We start from the raw sequence: 22,370 nt of genomic DNA on the forward strand, positions 1-22,370 counted from the left end.
ACAAATATACACGTGTTTGTGCAATTTATTTTCAAAACTGGCAAGACATTGGTGTTCCAACAGTTTCAGTCCATCCAGAAAGGACATATCTATTAATATTACAGTATATGAAATGAATGTGCATCTCATTTTATATCGAATAAATGCCTATATCAAAAGAGTAAAATAAGAAAAATCACAGTGAAATATCGAGGACAGACGAATGAACTATTGAAAACTGCTGTTTTACAGTACATGCTCTTTAGGTTGTTTCTTGAAAAATTTAAAAGGAGAAGTATTGTGAAAATAGCTCTTGTGGGTCCTCTTCAGTCGGTGCTACGGTTGCGTCCTCAGACTCAAGAGGGCTGCACAGGACACACAAAATTTAAACATAACCAGTTACACTACAGCATCAATACGAGGACATCAACATAAAGTGAACACTTAACACATTGATACATTTTCTGCATTACACACAGTGGACACCAAAAGGTATTTGGACACTTATGGCATACTGAAATGTACATTAATGTAATTCCATTAAAATGGTAACAAAATATAAGTTATTTAAGAAAGAGAAGAATAACAAGTCATTCATGTTTAAAAAATATATAATATTACTTAATTGATGCATAAACTATTTTTAAAATCTCTGGTTGTCTGGTTCATAAAGCTCAATACATTAGCAGTGCAAAAGGTTGTGGATTTAATCTCAAGAAACATATAAATTGATAAAATCATATAACATAACTTGAGTGCACTGCAAGTTGCACAAATCTGCCAAATGCATAAAAGTAAAATGGAAATGTCGAATAAAGTGGAACACATTCATATTCATCCACAAAAATTGACCTTGAGTCCATTTGTGAACCTGGACCACAAATCCAGTCATAAGTCGCATTGGTATATATGTGTGGAAATGGACAAAATTTATTGTATGGGTCAAAATTATTGAAAAAATAATTAGGATGTTAAGTAAATATAAGTGAATATATATAAAAATTGTATTTATCATCAGTAATATGTGTTTCTTAGGACTTCATTTGGACAACTTTAAAGGCGATTTTCTCAATATTTGGATTTTTTTGCACCCTCAGATTCCAGAATTTTAAACAGTTGTATCTTGGCCAAATATTGTCCTATCCTAACAAACCACACATCAATGGAAAACATATTATTATTATTATTATTATTGACCCTTATGATGTGGTCCAGGGTCAGATTTGTTAAAAAGCCACCGGAAAAATAACTTATTAAAAAAGGTCTAGCATTGTGCTTGTATATCATTTGGTTTAAAGGGACACTCCACTTATCTTGAAAATGTGCTCATTTTCCAGCTATCAGTAAAACATTTGATTTTTACCAATTTGGAATCTATTCAGCTGATCTCCAGGTCTGGCGCTACCACTTTTAGCATAGCCTAGCACAATCCATTGAATCTGATTAGACCATTAGCATTGCGCAAAAAAATAACCAAAGAGTTTTGGCTATTTAAAACTTGACTCTTCTGTAGTTACATTGTGTACTAAGACCGACAGAGAAATAAAATAAGCTAAGGGGACTATTTTCAGCTGCTGCATAATATCATTGCGCCTGCTGCAGCCGTGGTACGACAGCAAAGTCCTTGATTATTACGCCAGAATGAGAGTATAGTTCCTAGCCAAATTGGCCTAGAACAGTGGTTTTCAAACTGGGGGGCTGCGAGATGGTGCCAGGGGGGCCCCATTTTTATGACATTTTATGAAATACATTAATTTATCATGAATTCTGTGTAATTAAACCTAAAAACCTTTTTTTATTAAAATGTTGAATTTAAGAACAGTTTTTGTCACAAATTTTCTTTGGGGGGCCGCGAAGGAATGCACCATACACAAGGGGGCCGCACGCTGAAAAAGTTTGGGAACCACTGGCCTAGAAAATTGCAACTTTTAATTTTCCGTCGGTCGATGTAACTACAGAAGAGTCAAGTCCCAAATATAAAAAATATCAAAACTCTTTGGTCACTCTCCACCGCAATGCCAATGGTCCAACCAGACCCAATGAATTTTGCCAAGCCATGCCAAATGTGGCAGCGCCAGACCCGGTGACCAACCGAACGGATTCCAAAACGGCAAGAATCAAACTCTAGGGGAGCTGGAAAATAAGCATATTTTCAAAAAAGTGGAGTGTCCCTTTAATATTTTGATGTTTCTAATGCAAAGACATGTGCGGCATACAGCAAGTGTCCAAACACGTTTTGGTATCAGTGTATACAATTCATTTACATTATTTCCCTAATGTAGGCATTTTTAAAATCAGATATCGTTTGGCTTTTGTGACCGCAAGAATAACTATGGCAGGACACATGGAAAGCTGCCTTTCCTTAAAGCATTAAATCAACCACAGACACAAAGCAGTCATGCTGAACTAGTATATCCTTTAAATAATAAATAAAATATGTTGCACTGCCAGAGCTGTCTAACATTATCTCCGAGCCTGAAGCTTTGTGCGGTAAGTCCCAGTGCCTGCTTTACATTTGGAAATGTTATCAGGACTACCAGGGATCATTTGAATAAAAACACAAAAACAACATATGCATGAAAAATGAAAGATGAAGTACAGCTAATGGGCGGGGCCACACGTTCATGAAGGCACAGCTATATGCAATGATGATGATGTCATGAGATTGGCGGCATGCTCGCTTTGGCATTCCAATGCCATTGTGTGATCACACACAGTTTGTGATATTTCAGTCCTTTTTTCATGAGCATCAGTCTCAACGGTGCAGTTTTGTGATTATTCAATCAACTTTTGTACACAAACCACACACACACAGTGGATATTAAAAAGAATTAATACGCATGACTTAACATGCATATTAAAAAAAACATACATTTCGCTGTGAGCCATTCATCGCACGATGTGCTGAAGGGTGAGACAAGCATACCCACAATTCACTGTGGACACACATGGCTGTGTTCTCGCATCAAAACGTCCAATCAACAGACAGACTGACGGTTCTTCAGCGACCGCAGCACAGGACTGAGACCGTGTGATCCAACCAATGGCAGACAGTTCTGTGGTTTAAGCATGTCTCTCTTACGTTATGTAAAGACAAGAACGTCAAACGACGAGGCGCATCTCACCTCCGAGCGGAGTCGGCCTGAGGCGGAGGGGTCGGAGGGGGTTGAGCTTTGCTAGACCTGAGCTCAGGGTGGTGAATGGGGGAGATGGGGAAAGACTCTAGGCAGGAGGGCGGAACGGACCTGCCTGCCGTCCCTTCCACCGCGACAACACTTAGGTTCGGAGAGCTGTTCGCAGGTTTTCTACTCTTATGCTACATTAAAAAGGACACACACAGAAAGGAATCGTGGGAGGTGGAAAGTGATGGCGAACCGTAGAGTTAACAATGACAAGGCTACGAACGCCATCGTGAATGTGGACAGGGAATAGAAATGATAGATTACAGCTCTGTTACAAACCTAACTAATGAGGTATTTCAAAAAGTAATGGTAAGATGCCACCGCCTAATATTAAGACATTGTATCATTTCCAGAATGCATTGCAAAAGTTATTCCAAGATGGTGGACAACCTAAGATAAACACTTACCTAAAGGATTATTAGGAACACCATACTAATACTGTGTTTGACCCCCTTTCGCCTTCAGAACTGCCTTAATTCTACGTGGCATTGATTCAATAAGGTGCTGAAAGCATTCTTAAGAAATGTTGGTCCATATTGAAATTATAGCATCTTGCAGTTGATGGAGATTTGTGGGATGCACATCCAGGGCACAAAGCTCCCGTTCCACCACATCTCAAAGATGCTCTATTGGATTGAGATCTGGTGACTGTGGGGGCCATTTTAGTACAGTGAACTCATTGTCATGTTCAAGAAACCAATTTGAAATGATTTGAGCTTTGTGACATGGTGCATTATCATGCTGGAAGTAGCCATCAAATGATGGGTACATGGTGGTCATAAAGGGATAGAGACATGGTCAGAAACAATGCTCAGGTAGGCAGTGGCATTTAAACGATGCCCAATTGGCACTAACATCCCCCACACCATTACAACACCACCACCAGCCTGCACAGTGGTAACAAGGCATGATGGATCCATGTTCTCATTCTGTTTACACCAAATTCTGACTCTACCATCTGAATGTCTCAACAGAAGTCGAGACTCATCAGACCAAGCAACATTTTTCCAGTCTTCAACTGTCCAATTTTGGTGAGCTCGTGCAAATTGTAGCCTCTTTTTCCTATTTGTAGTGGAGATGAGTGGTCCCCGGTGGAGTCTTCGGCTGATGTAGCCCATTTGCCTCAAGGTTGTGCGTGTTGTGGCTTCACAAATGCTTTGCTGCATACCTCGGTTGTAACGAGTGGTTATTTCAGTCAAAGTTGCTCTTCTATCAACTTGAATCAGTCGGCCCATTCTCCTCTGACCTCTAGCATCAACAAGGCATTTTCGCCCACAGGACTGCCGCATACTGGATGTTTTACCCTTTTCACACCATTCTTTGTAAACCCTAGAAATGGTTGTGCGTGAAAATCCCAGTAACTGAGCAGATTCTGAAATACTTAGACTGTCCCGTCTGACATCAACAACCATGCCACGCTCAAAATTGCTTAAATCACCTTTCTTTCCCATTCTGACATTCAGTTTGGAGTTCAGGAGATTGTCTTGACCAGGACCACACCCCTAAATGTATTGAAGCAACTGCCATGTGATTGGTTGATTAGATAATTGCATTAATGAGAAATTGAACAGGTGTTCCTAATAATACTTTAGGTGAGTGTATATTCATATTTATTTAAATCCTAAAAGATATATAAAAATAATTCAATCCAATACTTGTGGCAGTAGTAAGCAATAAGCATCGTGGGTATTTAGGTTTTGGAGCAGAGCTTATAATGTGAACTGCATGGTTAAAGTTCATGTATGGCAGAACATGAATATAAAAGACGAACAATGGCCACAAACAGAAGTTATACATCAGGAAGCAAAAGTTAAACTCAGGAAAGAGTATTACAGACAATAGTTGCAGAACCTCCCATGCCAGTGGTACCTTTATAAAATACATTTGTAAGACATAACCTTTAAAGTATTCCTTAATAATTCATTTTACGCTGAACTCCATGAACTGTGTAGATGGAGCGCTTAAAAAGATTTGTGCGCCGTTTACTATGAAATCATGTTTGCTGACAGCAGATAAATCCTCTGATGGGTGTAGCTGTTACTCTCTAACCTTTATGAGGGGGTTTATGACCCCAACATTAGGATTGGTGTTGAACACTTTGTTGAAGCCAGGCTCTCGATTCACCAACTCCAGCTGATAAAACTTCTTGTCATCCTGGAACAAAGAAGGCAGAGTCAGACCAAAAGACCCTGTGCAGAAACAAAATTAACTGACTTTGACTGTGAACATGTGTAATGCTTTGGGACTATACAAAAACGAAACACATCTATAACACAAATCGAGATTAGTGCTGTACCGTGATGGTTTTTTACTGTAAAGGCTTACCACAAGCTTTTTCACCAGAGACTCTCTTTCAGTCACCATTTCTCGGAGGTCAGCGATCACCTGGAGATCTTCTGGTCTGCTCTCTCTGTTCCTGAACTTCTCCTCTGTTCCTTCCAGCCTGCTCAACCAGATGCATACATTTATAATCAAACAGCTTATTAACATTGCTAGGCATCATAAGTTAAACATGACATAGCACTGTTCCCTCACAGCAAGAAGCTCCCTGGTTCGAACTGAACGTCTTCTTATTGGATAAGAATGTAGTCTCATGAATACTCACTGTAGTACATCGTACGTCGCCACGTGACAACCTGTGACCTTAACACGATGTAGATTTTAAAACGGAAGACGAAATCAGGACAGTTTTCTCCTACTAAAATAGACTACACCATTGACCAACTAAAACCTGGTCTAAAGGCTAAATTCAATGTCGCAATATTGTTTTTGTTATTTTAAGAGCGCATTATTAATATGCACCTTTAAATGGGACGACAACGCACATTTGCTTTTTACATGCTTGGATAAAATGTAAAATATTATTATTGAGTATCTTGCACATAAATTAGGATAGTTTACAGGACTTTAGAAGGCATGAAGAGCTGCTTCACCTGTAGCCTGGTAAGCAGTTTTTTTGCTATATTGCATTTATTTAGTTTTTTTAATGCTACCCCACGGATTTATTGAATATAATGACTTTGTACCTTTAGATATAGTCAGGTGAAAACCATTTTTACGTAATATTTTTATAATATTTTATAATATTTTAAAATATTTTATAGTATTTTTATAATATTTTTACTCCCAGTGCTGGAACGCCTCTCTACTCGTTTGTAAATTCTTTATCTATTTGTTACAAATAAAGTATTTTTACTTGCAAAAAACATTTTGTGATTACAGTAATCATGCATCATAATTTATCATCAACTAATTACAAAAATAACCATTTTAATAAATAAAACAAAGCACTTTTTTGAACATCAGTCTTAAACTGATGGTCTTCTTCCTATGCTTACAGTTCTTTTGCTTACAAACTCTGCCATGTAGGTAGGCAATCCACCTTGGCGCCGGCGCAAGTGGCTTTTAAAGGGGATGAAAGCTGAGACTCTCATTGGTTTATTGAACTTTACGCCCAAACCACACCAATTACTCATTACGAGAATAGGAACAACACTTTTAGACTGTGTGCCAGGCGCAAAGACCATTTTTTCGTTAAACTAGCGAAAGTGGATTTGGAGACGCCCTAAATGCACTTGCGCTGTGCGCTTTAGACCACGCGCTTAGAACGTTAAAGGAACAGTATGTAAGAAATTTATATCAATTAATCATACAATGACCCTGATATATCACTAGACATTAAGAAATCATTTTCATTTCAAATACTTATATCACTGACAAAACTGGTCTGGCCAGGATATTGTCATTTAAAAAGTGGAGTTGCAGCCCTCAACTGATGTTTATGTTGTCATTTTGTGTATTGGCCGCCACATGTGTGATTGCAGTACCAGTTTTAGCCACAAGTTTTGTGATTGCAATACCAGTTTTGGCCACAATCCTACATACTGATCCTTTAAAATAGGGCCATGTATGTATAGTAGACAGCAAGCTTTGAAACAGAGCTAATATGAATCATTCATATTTAAAAAATGATTTAGAAGAAAATAAAGTGACATTGCCATTTGCTTAACCGCAGTTGAGTTAACATACTCACAAAATCTGTAGAGCAGAGATCTTGTCTTTTAACAGCTCTTGAGCTTTGTTAAAATCTGACAGCATGATCTGAGTCTCTCTGTTGTGGGACGCATTCAACTCTTCGATCTCTCTCTCCAGTCGCTTAGAAAGATCCTGTTCATGAGCCCTGCCAAAAAAAAAAATTAGTTTAGATTTGGAGAATGAAGGGCAATCAATTTATAGATGTATTTATAGCAAAAACACAACAAACTGCAGATTTGTTCAAATTTGTCTTATTAACCGGATCTGAGGCAAACAAACTTCCTCTTATTTATTAAACCTGACTCCTCAGCTCCCAAGAGGACACAACTTTTTTCTAGAGCCTACATTTCTTATTACTTAACAAATTTATTAGACCACCACCCAATGTAAGGTTTGTGCCACAGCTGCCCTAAACAAACACTACTGGTGACAGGGGCGGACTGGCCATCTGTGTGATCTGGAGAATCACAGAGCGGCCGGTACTCAGGACGGCCGGTGGGCCGGCCCACCACCCGCCACGCACGCAGGGCCGCATTAACCATAGGGCTAGGCGGGGCTAAAGCCCCGGGGCCCGAACAAGTAGGGGGCCCGTGATTGGCTGTGAAGCAGATTGACTGCTACTAGACATCTGATTACCAAAGCCTTACCACGCCCCCTACAAATTAGGTTTTTGCCGCCAGCCGCAGCACGCGCTTTTGAAGAAGCGCTGAGAGCGGAGAAGCGCCCGACGTCATTCGCGTCGGGCGCATTGTCCAATCGAATGAGTGGAGAGGCGAGCCTTACGTTGTGGGAAGAACCAGACTCCACTCGCTCACTTTCTCCTGCGTCTTTGTGCACCTCTCACCCTCAAACAAGGTCAGAGCAAGCGTCCTATTTTTAAAGTTTCTGCTAATATGACAGTTAACAGTAAAAGAGCGCTCACGCATCAATATTTGATTGACAAGACAGCTTACTCGGTGGTTGCTTAGCAATATAAAAAGCCGCGCCGCACTGTATAGGCTGTATAGTCGCAAAACGTAGAACAACATTTGGTCAGACATCACTTTGAAATGGCATAAAATGGTGGAATGCTTTACCATCAGAAATTAAAACACTGAAAGGACTCAAGGTTTTTAATACACATTTAAAGCAATGGCTAAAACTGAAAACTGAAACAACTTTGTGAACGCTGATTATACAGGCTACAACTTAATGTATAAATTTGTTTAGATTCTGTGTTATAGTGACTACTACATCTATTTAAGCCCACATCTTATTTGATGTATTTGATGTATTTATTGTATATATTTTAATAGCTATAAATTTGTGCTTCAATACTCTGTAATCTCTGTTTTAACCTTACAGTACAAGCCTAACCAGGGACAGGGGTTGCAAATTAGTCTTGGCTATAAACCTGTATGCATGGCATCTACTTTGTATTTTTTATAAAGCAATGTTTTATCCATTTGTCCCTGTCAAATAAACATTAAATAAATATAAATAAATAAATAAATCAAACATCAGAAATAAAGTAATTTACTGCCATTGACTGAATCACTTTTGTAAAATAAATAAGAATGAATGTTGAATTTATAGTGAAAGATAGGTACTGTATATTTGATTACTTTACACAATATAATATTATTCAGTGCTTTGAGTTTTTCAAGTAGGTCGATTTCTTGTGTGCCTTTGTTCTATTGTTATTAATTGTAACTCTTGTCATCAGTAAGCTTGAGATTATTTTCTTAAGTGACTATTATTTTTTGTGATATGGAAATTGGTCAAAAGAATTCTGAAATGTTAGTGGCATTAAATTTCTATATGATAAAATTCTTATTAAAAGTAATATAACTTGACTGTGAAGTATATCATTATTGTTAGATAAAATGACTCGTATAATGATAAAACATTTAGCTCATCGCCCACCCCTATATTCGCTATTAGCAAGTCATGTTTACAGGTTAGTGTTAATCTAACAGCTTTTTTCGTGCAACTGTTATTCTGAATTATTCTAGATTATATTTATGTAAAACAACTTCAGCAGTGTTTTAGAAAAATGTGTTCTCTCTGTAGTTGGTGACCTAAAGTGGTGTTGGGGGGGGGGCTGCAGTAATTCATAGCCCCGGGGCCCAGTGAGCTCTTAATGCGGCCCTGCACGCACGCAGTCATTACCTGTTTCCCCCCCCCACTAATCTGATTCACACTCCAGTACTGTAGGTGGCAGTAATGCACCTTTAAGTTGGATGCCAGCTGCACTGACGTTAGATAGAAGTAGAACATAGAAGCATAGAAACAAACAAACAATATGCATAACGCGGCCGCGGGTAAAAAGCGGAAAGAAAAGGGTGGGGCTGAGAAGGCGAGAGAAAAAAAATTGCGGAATTTAGATAGTGAAGCAGCTAAATGTCACAAAATAACTGAACTATTTAGTTGCAGAACAAAGCGACCTGTTGAAGAAAATCCTTATCCCCAACATTGAGTAAAATTCCATTGCTGGATTGTTTTTTTAGGTGAGTATTCAACCTCCATTTATATGTGAGTATTCAAGTTAAACTGTATATTAAAATCTCTTTACTTTGTGATTTATCATATAACTCATACAGTACTATGTTGTGTGTTTCAGCTACCTGTTTTGTATTGGTTCAGCCAGAGGGACTGCAGTGTGTTGAGACCTCCATTTACATGTGAGTATTCAAGTTTATCTAGAATAATATGCTTTTAACACAACATCTAGTCAATATCAGTGCTATTGCTATAATTTGGATGGGATAGTATCATGAGCCACAATTAAAGTCTTGTGACACTCATGCCAGGCGTTATTATTGTTGTCGAGTTTCCGCACTCCGATTGCTTTGGGCCGGGCGTAGTCAAAGTCCAGGGCTGTTTTTTAGTCCCAGTCCGTCCCTGACTGGTGATGTGTCAGGCAGGGGTTCAATGTCTAGAAAGCGGGGTGAAGTGGGGTGACAAAAACCGTTTTTAGCGCAAGTGCCACACTGTACGTTTTGAATGCTTATATCTTCTGTACGAGAATTTTGTCAGTGTTTTGGACCATGGCAGTTTATATATATGTCCTTAAACATATTTACACTACAAGGAAAAAAGTTTAATTTTGATTTCATGAGGCATTTAATAAAAAGAGTTTAATGGTTAAAACGAAGTATGTGAATGTGCCCACTCAAATTTGGATTAAAAACAATTCAATTTGAAATTTATTAAATTCACTTTTGTTCAAACTGGTAAAATGTTGAGAACTCTCTGTAGGAATATATATTAAAGCACTTCACGATAAAGGATGATGTTTGAAACAAATAGACAGGAGGTCTAATAAAGCACTGTATCTGGAGACAACTTCTCTGACCTTGAGGCTTTCATATGGTAAGATAAGAAGATTGTAGCTGAGGCTGCGTGGGAAACATGTGCCTTCCTCTTTTATTAAATTAAGCGTCTGGTTCAGCTAGACTGACCTTTAAATCTCTGTACTGTATATTATAATAGATTGTAAAAACATTATTCTAAACACGCATTACATGTTTTGATATTCTTGCCTGAATAAAATGAGAATATAGAAGCTTTGAACACTGTAATTTTTACAGTTAATACAATAACCTTTACTTGCAATTTTCTACTTCTGTCTATTATTATCCTTTCGGTAATATACACAAGGACAGAAAACATGCAGTGAGATAAACTGATTTCATTATCACGAGACTGAAAACTTTACTTGTCAAGCCATTTAATAATAATAATAATAATAATAATAATAATAATAATAATAATAATAATAATAATAATAATGATAATAATAATAATAATAATAATTATTATTATTATTATTATTATTATTATTATTATTAATATATATATATATATATATATATATATATATATATATATATATATATATATATATATATATATATATATATATATATATATATATATATATATATATATATATATATATATATATATATATATATATATATATATATATATATGAAGAGTTTGGTTCCAAAACGCAATAAATCCATTTTGACAAATTTCGGTAAAAACGTGTTTTCTATACCAAGAAAGTGACAAGATGAAAACCACTATTTTCTGTTACAAACTTTCACATAGCATCTTTAGGTTATAAAAACATAAGAAATTCAAATCCATAACTTGATTTTCAAAGATTTATTATAAAAACTAATTATTTTTTTCCACAAAATGCAATAAATCCATGACAGTTTTTATTTCAAAATGCTATAAATCTATTAAAGCAATGTATAAATGTGCATTCATCTTTACCATTTTATATTTATTTAGTTGACTAGTGGTATACAATGACTAAAAAAATAAACATTAATCGCATTAACCAAAACACTTACTTTGTTATATTAAGAACACATTATACTGTACTTGACGTCGTCTCTTTACATTTTCACAGCGATCAGCTGTAAAATGTTTTGGTCCCGCTCGATTTTCGTTGACTTTGAGTAAAATAATGTAAAGTTTTCATAAGATCCTCTGGGGTCAATGTGTTAGCATGAGAAGCTTGATGCTGTCTGGAGAACAAGCAGCCGAATGCCTCTCGCGGAAATTATTAGATGTTGATGGCTTACGTTTCTTTCCCGTCACAGAAAACCATCACAGGTTTAGCAATGCCATTAAAGTATTATTTTGTTATGTTTGTTGATCACGAAGTACAAAGTAGATGAGGAAAATTAGGATTCCGTGTACTCAGCGCGCCGCCATGTTTGTTTACATTGCGTGAATGGTCCGCTGTAATATCAGGAATGGATTTATTGCGTTCTGTAAAAAAGGAGGAGTGGCGTTTGTCGCATTTTGGGAAAAAAGGGAGAAAAGATGACAGAATATCACGGCGGGTATTGGATTTTGCGTAAAAGTAATTATTTACTTTTAACTACTGACCTGATATAATACTGATTTTGGCAGTAACTCAGTTTTTTTAAAAATGGCGTTTATTGCGTTTTGGAACCAAACTCTTCATATATATATATATATATATATATATATATATATATATATATATATATATATATATATATATATATATATATATATATATATATATATATATATATATATATATATATATATATATATATATATTTATATTTATATTTATATATATATATTTTTTTTCCAAAATCATCATTATTTCAAGTGTAATATAACTGACAATAAATCAATAAATCTTCATAATTGTCTTATGTAACAGGTACTAATTTGTCATTTAGTAACAGCACTCTAAAAATGGCTGATTTATTTTTGACCCATAATAGGTTAACGTTGGACAGAACACACTGCTGGGTTAAAATTGACCCAATGGGTTGTTTTAACCCAACAGCTGGGTTGTTACAGTATAATCCATGGTTGCATAACAACAACCCAGCATTGGGATATTATTAACCCAGCAAGTGTTCTGTCCAATATTTACCCATTATGGGTAAAAAATAACCTAGCCATTTTTAGAGTGAGATTACTTATATTTTTATGTTATATACACTATTATGTTGGTTTCACACCAGACGCGTTTGAGGCATCAAATTCGCATCTACCGCGCATAGTTGGACGCTTAAACATTTTGAGTGTACTCGCTTCATTCTCGCGTGAAAGCGTCGCGTGAAATTCTAGTCATTGAGACATTCACTTGGAAATTCGCGTCATGGGAGGGACTTTTGCGACTCCGCTCGCTTCCTGTAATCACGTCACTACTAGACTAAGTTCCTGATTGGTTAATGCGGCGCATTTTTCCGCAAAAGTTCAAATTTTTTACTCGCTGTTTCCAGCGGCAACGCTCAATTTGCGCCATTCGCCAACGCTCAAACCGTGCCGCGCTAAACGCCTCATTTGCGCTGCGAGACCTCCAGACGTGCCTCAACACGTCTTTACATTGACTTCACTCACGCTTGACGTCTCTAAACGCAGCATTAGGGAGAAATTTGTGATAATTTTAGGATCAACTGAACCAACCATGTTAATTTTTTTGTTACATGCCCAAATTTGCAAGGATACAGAATTTAGAAAGCACAACAGAGCAATACCTGATCTGTAGGTTGGCCTCACTGCGGATCCTCAGAACTTCTTTTCCTTTAATCTCCAGCTCCTTTGTCAGAGTGCTGATGGTCTCATTGAGAGAGTGGATTTCATGGTCCAGATCAGCGATCCGGTTCTTCCTGCAGTTCACCTCCTGCTCTAAGTCTGATATACGTGCCAGGAGGTCTTCTTCCTGAAGGCATCAAACAAAGAAAACAGCTAGAAACTTCAGATGTGTCTAACTATGCCCTTTACGCCCGAAAAAAGATGAACATGATTTTAAAGTCCTATTTTTCTCCAATCAAAGCACAGTGGAAAACACAAGCCACGGCCACTATTTTTCTCGTTTCGCGTGTAAATACGTCACAACACTGAAGTAAAGTCAGGTTGCTTTCACATCTGTAGATCGGTTCATTTGCTCTGGACCAAAAGCAAAAAAATTATACATTGTTGCTTTTTTAGCAGTTTTGGTAACTTTTTAGACCACACTGATTGCTCTGGGCATGCTGGGGGTAACGCATTACAAGTAACGTGCATTACGTAATAATATTGCTTTTCTGAAAGTAACGAGTAAAGTAACGCATTACTTTTTAAATGTAAACATTAATATTTGAGTTACTTTTATAAAAAGTAATGCAAGTTACTTTTTTAGTTTAATTAATTCGATTTAAAAAAAATTACGTACTGAATTAAACTAAACGCAGTCACATTATGCACATCATAATGCTTTTAAAAAAAACCTGTGGGTTTGGCCCAGTGTATATAGTTCATATTATACAATACTGAGTCGTGAGGGGTATTAACTGTAGTGAGACAAACATGAGACTGAGAGAAAAAAGAAGGATTATAAATCAAATATGAGAATGGGAAAGGATTGTGACCAGAGTCCTGCCATAATTCAGAACTCACTATCCTCATTTTTTATTCATTGCGGTTATTCTTCACATTCATGTAAAGTGCAGCTTAGCCTAGAGACATTTTATCATGGCCACTGCTTTGAGTTCTCAGTAGAATTCATGCCGCTCTATTCTCAGAAACCACAACCTCGTCTTGAAGCCAAGAGAAGCAATGTATCATTTGGTTTTATCTTTAATAAATCCAGAAAGACAGCTGGCCCTGGCTCTCACCCTGAAAAATTACGGATACAAATCCAGTGTGGGATTGTGGGGTTCTAGTTATTCTGCTGATAGTACTTGCTAAGACAACTGGAAAATTCTTCAGACTTACCATACAGTATAGAGACTGTGTCTAGATCCATCTGTCTGTCTGTCTATCTATCCATTCACCTGTCTGTCCATCCATGCATCTATCTGTCCGTCTGTCTGTATGTCTACCTATATGTTCATCCATGCATCTGTCTGTCTCTCTGTCTTTCTGTCCGTCCATCCATGCATCTGTCTGTCTGTATATTTGTCTATCTATCTGCTCATCTGTCTGTCAGTTTATCTATCCGTTTATTTGTCTGTCCATCCATGCATCTATCTATCTGTCTGTCTGTCTGTCTGTCTATCTATCTGTTCATCTGTCTATCTGTTCATCTGTCTGGTCATCCATGCATCTGTCTGTTGGCCTTTCTGTCTGTCTATCCGTCCATCTGTCTATCTATCTGGTCATCCATCCATGTATCTGTCTATCTATCTGTCTGTCTATTTGTTCATCTGTCTGTCCATCCATGTATCCGTCTGTCTGTCCGTCCGTCTGTATATCTATCCGTTCATCTGTCTGTCCATCTATGCATCTATCTGTCTATCTATCTATCTGTTCATCTGTCTGGTCATCCATGCATCTGTCTGTTGGCCTGTATGTCTGTCTATCCGTCCATTTGTTTATCTATCTATTCATCTATCTGGTCATCCATCCATACATCTGTCTATCTATCTGTCTGTCTATCTGTTCATCTGTCTGTCCAACCATGTATCTGTCCGTCCGTCCATCTGTTTATCTATCCGTTCATCTGTCTGTCCATCCATGCATCTATCTGTCTGTCTGTCTATCTATCTGTTCATCTGTCTGTCCATCCATGCATCCGTGTGTCTGCCTCTTGGTCTGTCCGTCTTTCTGTCTGTTCATCTGTCTGGTAATCCATGCATCTGTCTGTTGGCCTGTCTGTCCATACGTCCGTCTGTTGGCCTGTCTGTCCATACGTCTGTCTGGACGTTCATCTGTCTGTCCATCATGCATCCATCTATCTATTTGTCTGTCTATCTGTTCATCTGTCTGTTTATGTATCTGTCTGTCTGTTCGTCCGTCCGTCTGTCTGTTTATCTATCCGCTCATCTGTCTATCCATCCATCCATCCATCCATCTATCTGTCTGTTCTTCTGTCTGGTTATCCATGCATTTGTCTGTCTGTCTGTCTATCTATCTATCTGCTCATCTGTCTGGTCATCCATGCATCTGTCTGTTGGCCATCCATCTATCTGTCTGTCTGTCTGTCTGTCTGTCTGTCTGTCCATCCGTCTGTCTATTCATCTGTCTGTAAATCCATTTGTCCGTCCATCCATTTGCTCATCTGTCTATCTGGCTGTCTATCTCTCCCTCTATTTGTCTGTCCGTCTATCTATCCGTCATTCCATCTGTCCATCCATCTATCTGTCTATGGTGGGAATTTTCTCTAATTTTCTCTAGACAATGTAAAAATCTTGTTTATTTACACACTACTTGACATTTATATACATAAACCTACCCTGAGGCCTTGTTTAGACTTGGTATTAAGATACGCTTTAGTCGATCGGATTGCAAGTGGACGACGCTAAATACAGGTATAAACAGGGTTGATAAAACTAAAGCGGCTGCTCTTTTATTTTTGCTTCACTTTGCTAGCGTGTCAAAGTTACACAAGCTTATTATATCAATTGCATGTTTGCTAACAACACAAGCAGCAGTACTTTGACAAACTAATAAATTGATGCACATCAATTTAAACCTGACATTTCTTCTGTTCACATTTCAACCAAAGCAGTAATTTCAATTTCTTACTGGTTTGGCCTATGGGTGTAATGTTATCAAAGTAATACTTTGAAAAAGTCTCACATGTTCTTTGCAGCGTTCAATAGTATCGTCCAGCTCCCGTCTGGCGGCGTTGTTCTCCTTCAGGTGAACTTGCCTCATATGTTCAATGGCAGTGGCGTGAAGATGATTGAGCTCAGAGCGCAGGGAAGCTACAACAAAAACAAAAGCTAGAAAAACCAAAGAACACACAAATCTATGTCCCTGTCCCAAAACACCATCTCAAGTCTGTACAGAATGTTGTGTAGATGCCCCGAGTGACTCACAGATATCGTCCCTATAAAATACTTACATAACAAAAGCTTATACTGCATGAAAAGACTTCAATGACCCGATTAATGGCTCTGATGCTGTAGGAAGGTGTGTGATGCTATATTTAAGATGGTGGGTATATGACTCACCGAGCATGGCTTTGCCCTCATCCTCCAGCTCAAAGCGCAGAGTCTGCAGCTCCTGGTCCGACTGCTGACGGAGGATTTCAAGGGTCTGTCTGTGAGCTTCTCGCAAAGCGTGTAACTCTTCCCTCTGTTCCTGCTTCATACGATCCTCCAGCTCCTATGCAAACATATTCATACACATACAACATGTTTATTTGTTGGCACAATTGCGTTTTCTATATAACAAATTTTTCATTTTTAATAAAAAAATGTTTTTTGTTTCGCATAATTATATAATATAACACAATCAAAAAATTTATATGTTGGCACAATTACATTTTTCTATAAAACAACATTTTTGTTTGTAATACAAAAAATTATTTGTTTTGAATAATAATAATTATATTATATAACACAATCAAAAAAATTATATGTTGGCACAATTACTTTGTCTACATAATAAGATTTTTATTTGTAATAAAAAAAATTTTTTTGGCACAATTATGTTTTTCATATAACACATTTTTCGTTTGTAATACAAAAAATACTATTTGTTTCGCATAATTTTAATTATATTATATTACACAAATTAAAAAAATGTATATGTTGGCACAATTACATTTTTCTATCTAACAAATTTTTGTTTGTAATACAAAAAATGTATTTGTTGGCACAATTACATTGTCTATTTAACAAATTTTTCGTTTGTAATAAAAAATTGTTTAGCATAATTAGAATTAAAGTATATAACACATCAAAAAATGAATATGTTGGCACAATTACATTTTTCTATACAACATTATTTTTGTTTGTAATACAAAAAATGTATTTGTTGGCACAATTATGTTTTTCATATGTCACATTTTTCGTTTGTAATACAAAAAAATTGTTTTGCATAATTATAATAATATTATATAACACAATAAAATAATGTTTATGTTGGCACAATTACAGTTTTCTGTCAAACATTTTTTTTGTAATACAAAAAATGTATTTGTTGGCACAATTACGTTTTCTATATAACAAATTTTTCGTTTGTAATAAAAAATTGTTTAGCATAATTAGAATTAAAGTATATAACACATCAAAAAATGAATATGTTGGCACAATTACATTTTTCTATACAACATTATTTTTGTTTGTAATACAAAAAATGTATTTGTTGGCACAGTTACGTTTTCTATATAACAATTTTTTTGTAATACAAAAAAATTGTTTTGCGTAATTATAATAATATTATATAACACAATAAAATAATGTTTATGTTGGCACAATTACAGTTTTCTATCTAAACATTTTTTTTGTAATACAAAAAATGTATTTGTTGGCACAATTACGTTTTCTATATAACACAGTTTTCGTTTGTAATACAAAAAATAATTTGTTTCACATAATTATAATTATATTATATAACACATCAAAAAAATTATATGTTGGCACAATTAAATTTTTCTACATGACAACATATTTGTTTGTAATAAAAAAATTCCTCGCACAAATACAGTTTTTCTATCTAACAAAATTTTGTATGTAATACAAAAAATTATATGTTGGCACAATTAATTTTTTTTACGTTTTCTATATAACACACATTTTTCGCTTGTAATACAAATAATATTTTTCTTTTTACGTAATTATAATTATATAACACAATCAAAAAATTTATATGTTGGCACAATTACATTTTTGTTTGTAATAAAAATGTTCCCCTCACAATTACAGTTTTTCTAACAAACCTTTAGTTTGTAATACAAAAAATTATTTGTTGGCACAATAACGTTTTCTATATAACAAATTTTTCGTTTGTAATACAAATTTTTTTTTCCGCATAATTAGAATTATATTATATAACACAATAAAAAACTGTATATGTTGGCAGGCACAATTACAATTTTCTATATGACAACATTTTTGTTTGTAATAAAAAATGTTCCCCACACAATTACAGTTTTTCTATATAACAAAATGTTAGTTTATAATAAAAAAAAATTATATATTGGCACAATTACATTTTTCTATATAACAACACTTTTGTTTGTAATACAAAAATATTTTTTCGCATAATTATAATGTTTTTTATATGACACTAGAGCTCAGTTTTTTTTATTATAATTCAAAAATGTATATGTTGGCACTATTACATTTTTTCTTAACAAATTCAAAATATTTAAGCATACACCTTCTAAGGGTTTATCTAAGGGTTTTCAAAAAATAAGAACATTTCAGTAAATTGACCCTAAACATTTGAACCACAGTGTATGAAGAAACAAATAAAGCAAAGTAGATCATTTGCCTTTATAGTGCATGAAGATACAATGATAATAGGAAACAGCTTCATCTAATTAGAAAATCATTCAGCTTTATCCTTTACACTCTCATTTCATGGATCATTTTCTACTGCCAGCCCTGATCTGCGGAGAACGTGGAAACATTTACACAGTCCATCCACAAAGCCATTTCAGCATGCAGCGGCACCAAATGCATTCAAGGTCTAACAAAAAAAAGGATGGAGATGAAAGCAACTATTAATGTTTTTCCATTACTCTGTAATCCGAAATATGGCCAAATCAGCTTAAAAAACTTTTCTTGGCCACAGAAGCAGGCCAAGAGATATAAAGAAAAGCCTGTTAGACGTTACACAGCACTCCTACTTTAAACGCCTGGGTTGATATCCTAAAGTATTCTGTCACGTCCAATATTGAAATAAACAACAGTGTTCAAGTTGCCTGAAGGAGAAAGGTGTTCGCTTAAACATTTGTAATGTGTTAAGAGAAGACAAGGAGCAATATTTACAATCAACATCATACATAGTGGAGATGGGTGCTCTGGTCCAGTGAGCTTGAACTTAAAGGCATACTTCACCCAAAAATGATGCACGACTTTTATACAATAAAAGATATTAAGCAGAATGTTATTGACTTACTGCACAGCCCTAGTCACCTTTTACTTTCATTGTATGAAAAAAATAACTATTAACTATGCCTTTAAGAAGAGTAAGAGGAGACACAATGAAGGTGATCAATAGAGGATGAGAGATGGTAAGTCACATCCAAATATATATATAGGCATACTGTGTCTAATAATTATGTATAAATACACACACACACACACACACACACACACACACACACACACACACATGCATGTATATATTTAAGAAATATTTGCATGTGAATATACATGTTTTTATTTATATATAATTTATATTATGTATAAATAAATAAAAATATTATATAATTTATTTTTTAAATGATTTTATTCTTAAAATTATATGCATTTGTGTGTTTATATATACATATTTTTAGACACAGTAAACGCGCATATATTATGTAAACAAAAACTTTTATTCTGCAAATGATTAATCAAAACTAATCGTTAGGCAGCTCTAGACAACACCGTCTATATCTGTAAGGTCTGATATGACTCTGGCTTTCCTACCAGGATGTTTTTCATTTCATGCTACTCTTATAATAAAATGGTTGTGAAATCTCACATGAGATGACATCTATCCCACCTTGTAGAAAATACAGAGATACATCATCCACAAATAGAATTTTAAAATTGAAAGAATTTTGGTCAATATCGCCCAGCCCGACTCAAGTGTAATCACATAATAAGACTAACAACGTCAAGACATGCAAAGTGTCTCCATGTGCAGTTTTCCATGTGACAGGCTTATACTGTATGCAGCTTGTGTGTATGTGAATGTCTGTTTAGAGTAGGCTATGTTGTGCGCATGTTGGTGTATATGGTGGCGTTACCCTAAGCTCCATCTGTTGCGCATCCTCCATATCCTGCATAGTGCAGCAGTGGACCTCCTGCAGATGATGCTCCCTATGCTGATGCTCCATCGCCAGTTCCTGCAACTGCTGCGCAAGGTGCTCGCGCTCCTGGCTGAACTGCGCCTGCAACTGCTGCAACGCGCTTTTCGACTGCGACATCTGCAGCTCCAGGCTCTGCTTCAGCAATGAGATCTGACACAAGAAAAACAGGGTGAAAAATCTCGCAGGGTAAGTGATTTATGATAAAATTGTAATTAAGGGTTGAACTAACCCTTTAAATAATTGTGTAAGTATACAAATGCAAACATTGTAAATGCGCTTTGTAAATGAGTCCCTGCACCCTTGCCTCACATAGGTTTGGTTCAGTGCTTACTTTCCCCATCAACATCACGTACTGTAACATGTACAGACAGGAAGATGCTATTAAAATCATTTCAACCATGCAGCTTTGTCATCAGTTTTATGTAAATTAAATTTTCATTTGAAACCTTTTTTTACATACCCCTAGGTACCCTGAAATGAGAAAAGTAATGTATTCAAAACAGCTCAATTTACAAGATAAGAGGGGTTTAATTCTCACAGACTATTAAATAAGATAAGAGCAGGATTAAGATGAAGAAATAATGAAGTAAATTCTTTCTAATCACCAAGAGGGAGAAACTGAGAATGTTGAACGCATTTCTGCATGCTCCACACCGCAGGCCGAAAATAGACATGGAGGCAATAAAATGAGGCCAACAAAGAAGAGAGCGTTTCACTGGAGCTTTAGTATATACTGCCTTTGAAACCGGCTCTGAGATTTGTCTTAACCCACTGCTGAGGGACTTATTAGATACAGGATTACGTGAGGTTGAGGGACCACACTAGAGTTACAGTCTAAGCAGACTAGCTCGGTATTGTCGCCTTCTTTTCCAGTAAAATATATGTCTATTAAAGGGGACATATCATGAAAATCTGACTTTTTCCATGTTTAAGTGCTATAATTGCTTCTACTAACCTAGAAAATGTAAAAAGGATCAACCCAGTAACTTAGCTTTGGTAAACCATTCTCTGCAAGCATGTGAAAAAATAGGTCATTGAAATTTGGCTCCCCTTGTGATGTCAGAAAGCCATAATACTGCTCTTTAATCAACGCTTTCCAACCTCGGCACACCCGTTTAGTGCAGAGATCAGCACCCAAAAATGGCACATTTTTGCTCACACCTACAAAGTGGCAATTTTAACTCTTTCCCTGCCATTGGAGAGTTATCTCATCAATTAAGAGAAAACATTTGCATAAACAAGTCTTCCTGATGAATTTTTATGTTAATCTGCATAACTGCGATTATCCACTAGATGGTGCACTTACCCAATTTATAAAAAACTGAAGCCAAAACGTTATTTACTCATTTTAAACTCTGTTTATGTTTTGATAATCGTTTGAATCTGATCTCTAACAAAATTCCTTCACAAAAATGCAATTATTTCAGTTTTTTGCTAAAAAATATAACTATGTCGGTTAATAGACATGCCCCTTACTCACCGATTGGCTACAAGTGTGATTTGGTACTCGGCATGACTCCTGTTTCCAAAGAGTTTCTCAAAAATCATGCACCCCGCCTTTAACTAGCTCTCATCAGGGTAACTACATCAGAAGGTCAAGTCAGCAGCGTGTTTTCATCAAAACTATCTAAAAATGTGTTTTGACTTGGTGGTTTAGAACGACACAGGGGTAAGTGATTTATGATAAAATTGTAACTTTTGGGTGAACTAATTCTTTAAATAATTGTGTAAGTAGTAAAACAATACAAATGCAAACATTGTAAATGAGCTTTGTAAATGATGAAAAAAAACATATTTAAGAGTTTATAAGCAAAGAAAAAAATATATAGGATGAAACGTTTTTTTTTCCCCCGTTTTCTTTGTTTGTTTATTGTTTGTTTGAAAGCAGAGGGTCTGTTCTTTTATTTGATATATTTGTATGTTTGTATATTTTTTGAGGAAAA

The 22,370-nt window shown here is 35.9% G+C and overlaps 1 protein-coding gene across 2 annotated transcripts in view; it reads right to left on the minus strand.

Annotated features, from left to right (window-relative positions):
• Positions 1-9: 9 nt before the first annotated feature.
• The window catches only part of fam184aa (family with sequence similarity 184 member Aa), a 42,571-nt gene continuing 20,210 nt past the window's right edge, over positions 10-22,370 (minus strand). The window contains exons 10-18 of one of the 2 annotated variants that reach the window (XM_055171898.2): positions 20,365-20,577; positions 16,628-16,781; positions 16,251-16,378; positions 13,226-13,410; positions 7,195-7,341; positions 5,487-5,604; positions 5,211-5,315; positions 3,105-3,295; positions 10-344 (exon numbers count right to left, since the gene is read on the minus strand). In XM_055171898.2, the coding sequence (XP_055027873.2) occupies positions 263-344; positions 3,105-3,295; positions 5,211-5,315; positions 5,487-5,604; positions 7,195-7,341; positions 13,226-13,410; positions 16,251-16,378; positions 16,628-16,781; positions 20,365-20,577 (1,323 nt within the window). In that variant the 3' untranslated portion in view covers positions 10-262. The remainder of the gene's footprint in view (positions 345-3,104; positions 3,296-5,210; positions 5,316-5,486; positions 5,605-7,194; positions 7,342-13,225; positions 13,411-16,250; positions 16,379-16,627; positions 16,782-20,364; positions 20,578-22,370) is intronic. The other variant, XM_055171899.2, reaches the window with a different exon arrangement.

This window comes from Misgurnus anguillicaudatus, chromosome 7, assembly GCF_027580225.2.
Source record: "Misgurnus anguillicaudatus chromosome 7, ASM2758022v2, whole genome shotgun sequence".
In the NCBI taxonomy this organism is placed as follows: domain Eukaryota; kingdom Metazoa; phylum Chordata; class Actinopteri; order Cypriniformes; family Cobitidae; genus Misgurnus; species Misgurnus anguillicaudatus.